Raw genomic sequence first — 15,436 nt, 5'->3', positions numbered from 1 at the left:
AACAAAAACACACTCCACAATCTATTTTGCACGATGGTGCGTATAATGACTATTTCCATACAAAACTTATTATTAGGTATGTATATTATATTTTATTGTTTTTTTTTTATTATCTTAAATTCCGTTTGAAGCGAAAAATCGGTTGGATTTATCATTTTTTTACTATAGACGGATTCTCCTAACTTGTATATAGGTAGGTATATTAATATTAGTACCTGTATATTAAATTTAAATTGTTATCGGTATGTAAACAATAAAATTTACCCTTTTTATTTTCTAGATAAGAAATTAAGAACTATATTTTGTTTATATTGATTTAGATAAAAATTACATTTTGTATCTTTATTTAGATAATTATTTTGATACTTGGACTTAACACTAAAACCCTTATTAATATTTATTTATTCACTGTCTTATCATATAAAATTGTTAATAACAATTTTTTTTTGAAAAGGAACATAATTATTTTTTTACATTTTAATATTCATGCGTAGGTGTCGCATTATATTATTAATATGTAAATATCTACAGATGCGCACATTTAACTATTACTAATTTATATTCCATAGCAAATATTATTGGCAAAACAATATATGTGAACTTTTTCCTGTTGTATTGTATACTTATTTATTGATTCTTTGTGTTAGATACCTATACATATACCTATATAACAATAAAATATAATAATTAATATTTCAAATTTGTATAACCATTAACCAAATATCGAGGAATAATTCATTAAATTATGAAAATACAAAAGATAAAACAACTCGAATATTATTATAATAATCAATAGGTAAACATTAAAAATACTTTTCAAAAATTAAGTAATAGTATAATAATAAATTATTTTAAAATTACGGTTTTAATTATTTAAAAATTTAACATTTTTGGATTAAATGGACCTATATTGTAATAGTAGCGGGTACCACACTATCACCTATATTATTATTTTATCAATACACATGACATAACATTAATGATTAGGTACTATTGAATATAGGTCTAATTTATTACTAATCTATAAAGGTAGATACATCAAAATGTAATGATCGAATCATACTACAATAAATTATGAACTTTTATAATGTGTAGCTAAATACATGAAACAATTAATAATTATACAAAATCATAACGAACTAAAAACAAAAAGTTTATTGTCCTTGAAAAGACGAAAACTCTCAAAATCATAATCGTAAAATATTATTCTTGTGAAAACTATTTTCATAGTTTCGAGTAATTTTTGTTTTATAAAAAGCAGCTTTGATCGTTTGTTACATAGGTAGGTACCTACTCGTACAAAAATAGTTTACAACTTATTATAAATGACATAAATTAGTTTAATAATATGTTTCAAAGTTAGAAAATTTCTGATACGTAACTATATTATAGCACTTTTTAAGTTATATTTCTATTTTAAAACACTATTTGAATTTAGAACATAATTAGGTATCTATATGTATTTTATGAAATAAATAATGTTTTTATTTAGCTAAACATTTTTATTATTAGATAATTACGTACACTTGAAGAGGTAGCAGAGTTTTAAACTATTACCTATTTATAAAAAAAATAAAACGATTTATTTAATAACAGTAGGTATACAAAATTATGAGAATGATTCTATAAATAATGATGATATCGATAAAGATAATAATAAAATTATAAAAGTATCTACCCTATACCTATAATAGATTAATATTTAATAGAAAAAAAACCGTATGTGACCACGCTAACTAGTGATCAAATTGAGCAACAGTCGCGAATGTTAAAAAACTCAAAAAAACTTCAGTAGGTAGATAACAAACACTATCATAATAAATTGCGATCTGGATATTTTCTAAATATAATATACTTAAATCATGTCCCAGAAAAAAAACATGCAAAGTGGTACATATTAGATATTAGATAGGTATATTAGTTTGAAAAGTTAGAAAAAAAAAGTAGGTACAATAAGATTCATAAATTATACACAAAAAAAAATGAACAAATTGCAATTAAAATATAAAATATATTAAATAATTAGGTAGGCACATCATATTGTACAACATAAACATTAAACAGCAAAACAAATATTTCTGACCGTACCATACTGCAATATTATATTGGCAGTCCTAAGTCTGAAATATGGGAAGGAAAATATTTATTTTGTGAAAATAAAAATATTCCTGACTTAATTTACGTACCCACCTATGAATAAAAAATATTTATGCCACAATTTGCATATATTATATAAAATATATCCCGGGTCGCAATTTGCGTACCTATGTATATAAAATTATACCCGTGCTGGAATTTACATAAACAATTAAAAATATGGGAATTCACAGCGGACCCGCCGTTATTGTTCGAATGTGTGTACCAAAATATGTATGAACACCGTCGTCACTCAACACTCGGTGCCCACGGGGAAAATCGCCATGTCCCCATGACACGACTATCCGTCACTGGTTGCAAAACGCATTAATAGATAGGTAACTACATCAAATAAAACACCTAAACAGTATTACAGTAATAGTATACGTCATAATATTATCATCATGACATCATAACATTATATTATAAACGCATTGGAGTGCAAAATGACGAATGTGGCTGGGAAAGGGTTTAACAAAAAAAAAATTATATGAGTATACTGTATACTTATATTATCTATAGGTACTTGAAGGTCGATCTACAACATCAGTAGATCAGTACCTAAATACTGCTTGCACGCGATAATTTTAACCTTCACCGTCCACCGATACAACAAGTGTACGGTACACCGAATCGCACGATAATCTTGACGTCCCGCGACGCTATACAATACAACCTGCAATATCTTTAAAAAAAATTTATCCATTTTCTTTTTTTTTTTTTTGATTAATTCTTATCATAATAGGTTAGGTTTTTGGTAACACCAGTTACACCTATAAGATTACTATTTATATACACAATATATTTTTATATTAAACAGTATAAATTGTGACAAAGATACATTCATTTATTGATGTTATTCAATTCATTGATATTTAATAGGTATTGATAGTAGATAATTTTCAAAAAATTATATAAACTCAGTGGTATGCTGCAAACTTTCGTGTGAATACAATTTTAATTGAGCGTTAAATGTTAATACAATAGTGATTAATCGTGAGTAGGTAATTTCATCTTCCCCTGAAGTAATTCCAGAGGAAAGTTCTGGGGGTAGTGGGGGCTTTGCCGATTTTAATATAATATATATATATATATATATATAAGGTGATTTCATCTAGTTACCTTCTGAATTTACCTGACGATTAGGCAAATATAAGGTATCCTACCTCGCTAATAATATACCAATATACAATATATATATTATTCAGGTAAACGGACACTATATTTTGTACTATCTATTATTTGAGTTGCATAAGTACCGCGGAATCGAAATCACTTAGTTCGGTGAAAATAAATTGATAAAAAAGTGATCGTGGAACTTTATACCGTAATAACCCAGGAAATATAATATCTTATTTTGATTCAATATTAATGTATTTAATATTAAAAATGTAATTAAAAATAATGTATTAATATTAATATTAATGGAAAGAATAGTATAGGTACCTAGATTGACTAGATTCTCTCTTCAACTTTGGAATGTCAAACACCAAACGATTAATAATTCACATAGGACAAATAATTTTAGCGAAGGATGGAACCAGGGCCGCATTTAGGGGGGTATAACGGGTACAATTGTACCGGGCGCCAAAATCTTAAATGCGGTCCTGGATGGAACAGTTCATTCAATAAATTAGATGGGTCGGCTAATTAAAATTTCTGGAGTGTTTTGCGATCTTTGCAATTGGATAAATATGCTAGTCATCCAACAAAAATGTAAAAAAAAAAACTAAAATACACAAAAAACAATTCACGAAGCATGTACACACCACGAAAATAAAATAATAACAAACACACAAAAATAATTTGCCTTACTTTTAATTTTTTAATTTATATATTATGACTTATAATTCATTTATATAGCACAAATTATTATCATAAATATTATTATTATTATTTATGTCTTTTAACTACCTGTTTTGTATAACAGATTATGTGATATACTGATATAGTGATATGTATCCATTTTTCTACCTGAAATAATACAAACTAATAACTATCCACAGTATCCAAGTTTTTCTGGGTAGCCGTACTAAGTGCCCTACAACCATATATTGTTTAATTATATATATATTTATTTTACTTATTTCATAATAGTTAATAAAAACATTATTTATACTACAGTTATCAGAGATTTTTTTCAGGAATATAGAATATTGTATCTTAATCATAAACTAAAATCACTCTTAAAGTTCCGTTTTTAATTTAATACAAAAAAAACATTTGGTACAGTTTAAATTATTAACTACCTACTAATCGTTCTCGTCTTTCTTGACATTCTGTCTTTAACTATACATAAATAATAATGACAAATAAATTGATAAAGGTAACTTATGTCTAAGTGTAAATTGTTACATTTTACTACCTATTACAATTTATTTATTAATACTCCAAAATTTCACTGTTTCAGATAAAACAATTTCAATTCTACAATTAAAAAAAAAAAAAACATCATTTCTTTATAACAATTTAAAATGCTAATAACAATCAATAGTTAAATTAAATAAAAACAAAAACAAGTACTTATAAATATTGATAAATCATATATTTTTTAAATAACCCAGTAATTATTATTATAAATAAAAATTGTTTTCTCATGACTTAATTTAAATTACAAAATGTTTATAAATTATTATAAGTAAAATACTACCACAATATATTAATAGTTCAAAGTATTTAACTTTAAAAATTAAAGATAGATGCCAAATTTCCTCGCCATAATTTAACAAAAAAAAAAAAAAAAAAGATTAAAATGAATTCTATAGTATTGGTTTTGGAACCATTTCTCATAATAATTATTATGAGTATTGAAGATTAAGTTAAAAAATATAATAATCATTTCCTAATACTTACAAATAGATATATAAACACATAATAAATATTTTGTAGTGTTCAAATAGCTGTACAATAGTTACATTTATTTCTACCATTTGAATAAATTTCAATACATCTATAATTATCTTAAAAAAAATTTCAAAATTTGCTTGGGAACAATTAAAAAACATTAAATCTTTGTTACAGAACTTTATAGTAGGTACATATAATAACTAATTGCCAATAATGTTATAATACTTTTACAAAGTAACATAATTTAACTTTTTTTTATAAATAAGTTAAACTACGTCAAATAATAAGCTTTATGTCACTGATGATTTGGCATCATACCATGTTGTGGTCCCATAGCTGACATTGGTACATTACCATAGTTATTACATCCAGGTCCAACCATATTTGGATTTTGTCCGACCATATTTGGATTTTGTCCAACCATATTTGGATTTTGTCCAACCATATTAGGGTTTTGTCCAACCATATTAGGGTTTTGTCCAACCATATTAGGATTTGGCCCAACCATATTTGGATTTTGTACTACCATATTAGGATTTGGACCAACCATATTAGGATTTGGACCTCCCATATTAGGATTTGGACCAACCATATTAGGATTTTGATTCATCATGTGTTGTCCCATTAACGGTGAAGGGACTGGACCTCCAGGAGTCATTTGTGGGTGCATGTTCATGGACGCAGGTGACATTTGAGGTTGAGGTTCAGATGGTAGTACAAAATTTGTCATTAAATCTCGAATGGCTGGGAAAATAGAACATTCACTATGATTAAGAGCGAATTCAGCAAACCTCTTCATATGAAGACTAGCAGCAGATATGGCTGATGCTGGACCAGCATCTCTCTTTTCAGCCAGTTGTGTAAGATTAGTAGCAGTATCATAAACCAGGGGCAAGACTAATGAAGGAACTTCATTGCTGTTGTATGCTATTCCAATTCTAGTGATTTGTAAGAAAAATAAAATTTTATTTCTACAAATCAAAAGGGCTTCTTTACCAACTGGTACTATTGGAGTTGCTGATGGTGGTATTCTTAGACACCATTGAACTGTCCATTTCATTTGTTGTTGTTGAATAAGACCAGGAATCATTTCTAATTTGATTATTTGAATAAAGTCCTTAAGTACTGTATATGGGCAATTCAACATTCTAGTGAACCCAAGTAATGTATTTGGCTTACATGGTGGTATTGCTACTTTAGTTTCAAAAAATTTTTCTAAAATATTTAATTCTTCAACATTCCATGGATCTTTTTGTTCTGGATTACATGATATTTTTAAATGTAATGACTGGAAATGTTGCATATTAATAAAAGCTCGACATTGCAATGTTTCAACTTTAAAATTTACAACACCAGGCTCAGAGGAACTCAAAGCAATTAGATTTTCTTCAGTTTGAACAAATCTTTGTAGATTTCTTCTCATATAAACACAACCTAAAAATCTCTCCAGAGGGCACTGTTTGGGAGCAGGAAGCCCTTGTGGATGTGCAGTTGGTGTGCATAATGCGTTCAATGCTTCATGAGTAATAATAGTAGGAACTGCTCCAGCCCAAGACTTCTGAGGAAGCACTCTAGAAGTATGACCATATCCACTCTTATGATCAGGACTTTGTAAAGAATGTCCTGCAGGTGATTGTCCCTGAGCTCTGGCTGGAGATAACCGAGGTAAACCAGGAGAACCAGGCCAATTAGATGCAGCAGGTGAGGTCATGCTTTGAGATTGAAATGGACTTACTTCCGGTGGATGTGTACTAGAACTCAATCCAAATCCTGAACCTGGACCTGGTGACGAGTTTGGTAACATTCCTGCTGGGCTAGGTACATGTAGTGGATTGGAAGGAGAACTAGCTAATAAACTTGAACCTGGTGAAGGATGTGGTAACATTGAAGGGGAAGGGTTAATAGCTGATGGTGGAGATGCTAAGTTAAAGGACGTCACTGGGCTATTATTAAACTGCTGTTGTGTATTTTGAGACATACTAGCTACTCCGACTGCAGGATGTGGACTTGCTGGTGTGTGCGGATTACTTCCTGGTGTTGTATTACCAGTAGAATGAAATCGTAAACCTTGTGCAGGTGACTGAGGACCTCTATGCGAAGAACTTAAAAAGTTACCTTCTACATTATCCATAGTGATAGGTGAAGGAGGGTTGTCATCTTCAGATTGAGATCGTCGTCTAAATACATTTGTCTCGTCTACATATTTGGATAAAAATGCTTTTAATCCAGGTGTTGGTGTATACTCAGAAATGACAGATGTTCTATCATATCTACTATAAGCACCATCTCTAATGCTGACTAAATTTCCCCAACGTAATGTAATTTCCAAGCAATATTGTCCTTCATAAATAACTTTAAGTAAATTTGTAGAATTAGCGACTACTCCAAATGTAATCACTGGTACTTGTGGTCTGACTTGTAAAACACAAAGTTGTGGTATTGACGGTAACTTACAAATAGCAGTAAGGGGATTTAGTGTATCAAGCATTTCATGTATAAGCAATGATAGCTTTTTATTGTTGTTTAAATAACCTTCAAATTGTTCTTTAATTAAGTTATGAGGATTAATGCTGCTATTAAGTGAGCCAAAAACTATGTTAAATTTACTGTTTATTGAATTCCATTGAATAGTAGCTGTTGACCGTCTATGAGTACCATATCCTATAACGAGTTTTAAATAATTATAACTTTTTATACTAATCATTGATGCCAAATTATTCTTTTCAGATTGTAAGTAAGGTGACAAGTCTTCCACTAAAAAGTATAAATGAACAATCTGAGCCCAGTCATTCAAAATGGTTTCAACTGTTTTTGACATGTTTTCGGCAACACTGACATCATAATTAATGTAAACTGGTCGTCTAGCTCCTTGTTCTCTACTATGCCTACTAGGTAACGGACTTCCATAAAATACATATTCAGTTGTCCAACATCGAGTTGTGCCTTTACCATATACACGTATAGATATAGACAAAACTCGCTTGCATAATGACATCCATTTAGGATTTGTTGCTTCAATACCAGATGGAGGTGGTAATGATAAAATTTTTAAAACAAAAGTTGTAGCATTTGCTTCAACTTGAACACCTTGATTACTGATGCCACATTTTGTCAACTCTTGAGCTAGTACAGTAAATGGTAGTCTTTCGTCGCATAAGGCTACAATATGGGCGAGTTCTGGTATAAAATAAGCAGGATGTTTAAGTAATTTCCTTGGTTTATCTGGACGTACTATTACTCTTTTACGACTATTTGGATCCATCTTTTCTTGGTCTTCTTCAATAACAGCTGTAAATGGACCATGTGTAGCTACAAATTTTTCAATTGTCAACAGTGTCATAACTTTTAAGTACATTTTTGGTATGTCTACTTCAATAGATTCATCATTAGGATTATCTTCAATTGATGATTTTTTCACATTAGCTAGATAAAATTTATACTCAATTCTACAAGGAGATTTTTCATTTTCAGCAAACTCAATAATCAATATCATATTTGAAATTTTATGAAGCTTTATATACATTCGATGGCGACTTATTTTTGACATAGGGTGATCCGCATGATGCAATAATGGTAATCTTTCATAAGCTGTTCCAGGAAGATGTTGCAAAGTTGTTTCACACCGACGTTGAGTAATCCAAAATCTTAAATCACTTATAAGTAAAGGTACTTTACTATGCTCATTATTAAGTGCTTGTTGTAATGCAACCATACTTGGAGGACTAAATTCAGGAACATGGCATTGAAGCATACCCGTATGTGTGTCAACTGTTATTAATAACTGTTCAGCACGTAAACAAGGATTAAGTATTGCGACTGATAAAATTGATGGAGAACCTTGCAAAGTACATTCTACATCTTTTAACAAATTTTCTAATTCAACTTTAAGTTCAGAGAGACGAATTTTTGTACGTACATGAATCGTATGCACTAATAGTCTTTCCATCGATAACGAATCTGTACCAATTGATTTTTCTGTTATCTCTGCATCTTTTGTACCAAGAGAAGGCGAATGTAAAATACCTAATGGCTTGTTAGGCTCTTTATCATCTACATAGATTGTTAACGAATATCCAAATTGTTCAGATACACTACGTGAAAGTTCTCTCCAATAAGAAACAACTAGACACTTGCCCGCTGTATACTCAGTTATATGTATATGCCCTTCAAGTCTATCTTTATATAAAGCTCTGGTTTGTGAAAACAGAACTTCTAGTTGCAAAGATTGACAAAAATAATGTAATACCATATACACTTGAGTCAATGGTTCACCTCCTGTACTACAACATTCCAATAATCTTGCTTGAACAACTTGGTGAATATATTGAACTTGACGTGGATGTACTAAAGGTTTTCCTTCTCCAGTCTCTTTGTCTTCAACCAGTATCTCAATGTCTAATAATCTCCATGGTATATTTGGATTATCTCCCATCAATGTTAAAGATACTTGAAACTCGTTTTCCACTCGAAATGTCACACGGCCATTGGCTACTTTCTTGCAGCTCATTTCATTAATCAAATTACTACAAACCATTCGGTGCTGAATAACTCTATTAAGTTGGAGCAATGTTTCACGTTTTTCCGCTGGTGTGATTTTATCGGGAGGAACAATACGTTCACGAATACAAGCCGGTAAACGTGAAAAAGTACCCGTGGTTAAGACTTCAACTGCTGATGGTATATGAAAATTGGGCAATCGAGCAGAAACAACAGTTTCACGAGCAACTCGAGATAACATATCAGCAGTGTCTATAAACAACAACGACTGCTTATCAAGAAATCCCATTATTTGAGTTGACTTATCTACTTTTGAAGCACTATTCGCCCATTTTACTAGGGCTAATAACCGTACAAATAGCTGTCGTGTTCGATTAGAAAATTTATAGATTTCAATTTTACGCTCCATATCTGGTTTACGAGGTAATAATTCAGCAAGCACAGTAAGCTCATGATAAGTACGTTGTACAATAAAGTCAATTAGAACAGATAAAGAAAGAGATCCATCTGGAGGTAACCCATTACTCATATTGGGCTGATTGCCTTCTAAAGGTGTTGGAGGCATGGTAAGACTCAAGAGTGGTTTTAATAAATAATTTATCTGAAAAATAAAAAAATAGAATTAAACATTTGAAATATTTAATTACTACAAAAATTAATTATAGTAACTGGTTAAAAAAGCGAAAAAAAATTGGGAATCGAAAAATATTGAAACTAAATAATAGCAAAAAATAATATTTATTTATTTATTTATTCAGCCTAATCAATTACAGTCACATAGTTACAATAAATTACATTCATAATAGCCAATATGTATACCAACTGAGCTATAAGCTCGTATCTAGTATACGGAGTTCATGGATATCAAAATTTGTTTATAATAAAATACTTATACAATTATACATACATATTTTCTATATACATAGAGAATAATGTAAAATATAGAATGTTTAGGAGAAATAACGGAAAAGTATACTTTAACTAAAAATAGAAGGCAATTCATTTAGTACAATAGCAGTTCAACAGATGATCATATTTTAATATGTTTTATAACATAAAATCTAGAATTGACGGGAAAATGTAATAATTGGTTTTTTGATGATACATTTAAGTGTTCTCCGATACTTTTCATTCAAATTTACACAATACACGTACTGACAAGTAATTTGTTGATACCTATTGTTTATGCTTTATCACAAAAAAACATAATATGTAGAACTCCTTAATCAAAGTTAAATCAACTTTATCACTAAAATTAATTATAATAGATTTCGAAATGGCATCAAGTAATGTTAGTAATTCAATTAATGAAGTATTTTCAAATTTAAAACAAAAATGATGCTAATTCCATTTTTTCCAATGCATTTGGTCTAAAATACAATAAATTAAATATTTAATCCAAAAATAGATATCAAATTCACATTTTCATTACAGATACGACTTTTATTAAGTAGCATAATAATATGTACCAGAAAATCATGCGATAGATTTGTTTGAAGAATAAATAGATTTAAAATACTATACAAATAATGAAAAAAATTTAACAACCACTTATTGACTACTTTAGACACCTGAAGCACAATAGGTCGAAAAAAAGTTGTAAATTACCAAAAAATTCAATTAGTCTAAAAAGACTAACAATGCAATAGAGGGTTAACAAGGAGGTTTCAGTTCATTACTTGGTTAGTTTTTTAAAATATTTCATTAAATTTTAATATTAATTCTATAAAATTTAGAATGTAATGTTAACTATTCATCATCTTACATTATGGATATTTATTGATGTGTTAAAAGATCAGCGACATTTAGAAAACATTAAATAGGAACAGTTCATTGCTAGTACAAAAAAACAATCAAATATAAAAATATATATAGGTATTCATATAATACAAATATTGTTTAGAAAAAACACATAACCTAAACTTATCTTACAATGCCTAATAATTATTTAAAAGTATAGCTTATACTTAACCCTACAATAATGTAATACCTATTATGATTCTTTAGTATTTTTTTTTTATACGTTTATATTTATAATAATATTTATTTGTTTTTTTTTTGGATTTTATAAAAATGTAAACTTTGCTCTTTTATTTTTTCACTTTTTTTATATTATGGCCTATAATTATTAACTATGGCTATTTGATATTTACAATACAATATACATATTATTATGTTTAGGGTTGCCAACCCTCCAGGTTTCACCAGGACAATTTAGATTTTCTGGTTACTGTCCAGTTTACAATTATACCTTTCAACGGAACACCACAAATTATTAAATGTCCAGGGTTTTCCTAGCAACAATTAGGTATTAACTTTTTGGATAATATAGGTGTACAAGTATATACCTACTATACATATCTCAATAAACAATCGGAGTAATAAAAATTATAAAAGATCAGAAATATAAAATTAAACATTTATGAGTTATCTATTATATTTATTTATTACCTATCATGATTAATTCATATTAAACTGATGATTTGTGAAACATTAAAAATTATACTAATAGCTTATAATGACTAAAAATAAAAAGGTTTTCAGTAGGTGTTTAGTTTTTGAAATTATAAAAGTTAGCAACCCTAATCATGTTGCATTCTTACTAATCCAAGCTTAGTGTTTTAAGAGTTGGACAAAGCTAATAAACTTAGGTATTCGATAAAAAAGATGTAATTGTTAATTAAAAATGGAGAGCAATTTTGTGGAATGTAAAGATGTAATAATAAACAATATAAATAACTTGTTAAAATACCTCTTTAAATAATTATTTTAATTTCTTCATTTAAACTGAGAATTTTGTAACATTTGCATGTTAATCTTGAATTTTCTTCAAACACACCACTGTGAAGTCCTCTGCTCCTAAAAGCAACTTAATATTAATAATTTTACCTTTAAGTTTTTAAGTACACATTGTTCAATACTATTGAAAAATACAAACCATTAGACTTATAATACCTACCTATAAAAGATGATCAAAAGATTTAAATTTATTTAACACATATCAATATTTATAAATTTATAAATACCTAGCGCACAACTAAATATTAATATTAAATCTTGACCTCTAATACAAAAAAGTGAATGTCAAAATAGCTAAAAGACAACAGTGAATGTTCAAAATAGCTGAAGTATATTATTTTTAAATTATTATGCTTATTATTTATCTGTAGTAATATTAGGTATTACTTATAAGTAGAGCGCGGATTTCTATGCAATTGCATATTTTTTTTCCTTTTAATATTTTTGGATTTTTGTCAGTTATCTCCACAAATCATCATAATTTGAAGCCATTGGTGAAATTGTTTTTTGCATATTTCTGCATATTTAAGGATTATTGCATATTTTGGCAAAATTCAAAATGTATAGCATATGGAAGCGAAAATTTAAAAAAATTAAAAAAAAATGTATGAAATAATATTTTGTCAAGTAGAAAAATTAAAATTAAATTTCATAGTCACTAAATAATAATTTATATACATATTTAGTTATAAGATAAATAATCGATTACGACGTAAACTTAATTGCTCTTGCTGTATTAGTTATTGACATACCAGTAAACTGAGTTTTGTCGCTTGTTGTTGTCCATAAATTGTAAATATGCCAATACTAAGTTGCTTCAAATATGCCCCAATAACTTCGGTTGACGTCGAACGTTCGTTCTCAGTCTTTAAAAACATGTTAACCGATAAACGACACAGCTTCAAGAGAAGAAAAACTTGAAATGCATATGATTATGCATTTTAATAATAAATTAAATTTTAAAAATAAATTAAATTCAGAAAATTCCTTAAATTTTTTTTTATTAAGTATTTAAGTAATTAATTATCATAAGTTTTATTGTACATTTTAAATAAAAAAAAAATTCTTGCATATTTTTTACATATTTTCATGACTTGACTGCATTTTTTTTGCATATTTTCATGATTTTTACTGCATATTATATGGCATATTTCAATACTTTTAAGTACATAAAAATCCGTGCTCTACTTATAAGTTATAAGGATACAGATAATCACTATCAGTTTTATAGCTGGGTTATCCAATATTCAGGACTAAACATAATAATATAAGTGGATTAGATACTACCACAATACTCAACAGTGACAGTGTATGTTAAATGTATATTTAATAGATTTTTGCATATTACAAGGTTGGAATTATGGTTTTAATCACTTGGATTATGTCATCCAACATTTTGGAAACTCATAGAAGGGTTCAAACAAGAATAGACTAACACAGAAATGAAAGTAGATAGCAGTACATAAGAGGACAAAATCCAATAAAAAAATATATAAAAAATTTCAAGATAGGTACCTACTGTAATAAGAATTTTATAAATTCAAAAACAATATACGAATAGAAATATTATTACCTAATTATTTGAAAGGCTATGCCTATAATTTATCACTAAACACGTATATCTTAGCTGTTTTAAATATTTGTTAGTATGTCTTTTAGCTATTTTAAGCTGAGCCAGCTTGCCGTTTATATTTTTACATTCACGTTTTTGATTTTGAAGTGGTGATTCCATAAGAAAATTAATTCATCGTAATATTATAACCAATTGGTATATAACTCACTATGATTAGGTTATTTTTAGATAGTCAATAACGAAAACCTTTAGCAAACAACAATATAAACAATAAGAAACGTTACAGTACTGAAATAATAATATTACCAAATGTTGGTTGGATATTCCCAAACAAATACTTACGTTGTTATAATACACTTTTTTGTTTCGGTTGTAGTTCTACGTTGAACTAACTGTCGGCATTAGAATTGAGAATACAAATTTATACAAATTGGATATGAGATACGTTAAAAACTTGAATTACAAGATAACGAGTATGACCAAATTTAAACTTGATTGTCGATCTCAAAAGGTATAATGCCGGAATAACGTAGAGAACAAGAGATCAATGATTGAGGGACTGCGAGTTGCGACAAGTGCGATTTAGTGACATTCACACTCACTCCGCAGTAAGAAATGACTAAAACTTTAAACTAACACGAGTAACACTAACTGAGCATAATAGTTAATATCACGATTCACATTTCACGACACTTCACACAGGCCACACTCGACGGTAGATACTAAATAGTAAACAAAATATTATACATTTGCGGCATTGGTAACTCTGGTAACCAAAACGACACGACAGTAAACCTAATCCCCGTCGATTTGTCCGCCAACCGAATACGCCGAACCCGTCGTTTGGTCGTTTTAAAATTGCCCGTTGGCCGATCGCTCACCTTTTTAGCTTCTGTTGAGAATTAAAAACAAAACACTGTCATCGCCGACAATTCCAACAAAATAAAAACAGTACAAAACTCCAAACGGTGTTGGTAAAAAATGATGATCGTCACCATTTAACCGTTCCATGAGATTTTGTAGATTCATATAATAATAAACACCTATTAAATAACATTAAAAAAAATAATAGGTTGTATTACTTGTATAGTTTTTATATTTTAATGGTAATTGCTATTAAAAGAGTTCGATTATTAAGGACGTTTTGATACTAAAAAAAAAAATTTAATTATATAACTGTAACTTATATTTATTTATACCTACCTTTATATTCACTCAGACAATAAATAATAACGCATAATATGCATATATATTATATACTAAGGTATATTTTACTATTTTAGTCCGTGATATACATAGATGCAATTCAGGGGAAGGACTTGGATGTGCCATGTGCTTAGAACCCCAAAATTATTTCATGTTAATTTCGATTTTAATGGAAACAGGTATCCACATTCCATAACCATAAATTAATAATATCATGAAAAAAATAGACGGGCTTCAATGCTTCATCGCCCCCAGATTTTTCATTGAATTTGCGCCCCTGATATAATGTGTAATTTATAATAATGTTTTTTACCAAGAGTCTAAGAAGGTATTATAATAATAATTGGATCTATCAATTTATGATCTAAATTGTGTATA

The 15,436-nt window shown here is 28.6% G+C and overlaps 1 protein-coding gene across 1 annotated transcript; it reads right to left on the bottom strand.

Annotated features, from left to right (window-relative positions):
* Positions 1-4,316: 4,316 nt before the first annotated feature.
* LOC114126253 (mediator of RNA polymerase II transcription subunit 14) lies at positions 4,317-14,575 on the bottom strand. The gene is made up of 3 exons (XM_027990148.2): positions 14,195-14,575; positions 12,233-12,339; positions 4,317-10,081 (listed from the first exon to the last, which is right to left on the bottom strand). Exon 3 carries the CDS (start codon positions 10,043-10,045, stop codon positions 5,279-5,281), a length of 4,767 nt encoding a protein of 1,588 aa, XP_027845949.1. The 5' UTR covers positions 10,046-10,081; positions 12,233-12,339; positions 14,195-14,575; the 3' UTR covers positions 4,317-5,278.
* Between the last annotated feature and the right edge of the window lie 861 nt (positions 14,576-15,436).

Source organism: Aphis gossypii, chromosome 1, assembly GCF_020184175.1.
Source record: "Aphis gossypii isolate Hap1 chromosome 1, ASM2018417v2, whole genome shotgun sequence".
Classification (NCBI taxonomy): domain Eukaryota; kingdom Metazoa; phylum Arthropoda; class Insecta; order Hemiptera; family Aphididae; genus Aphis; species Aphis gossypii.
This window is presented reverse-complemented; position numbering and strand designations above follow the sequence as displayed.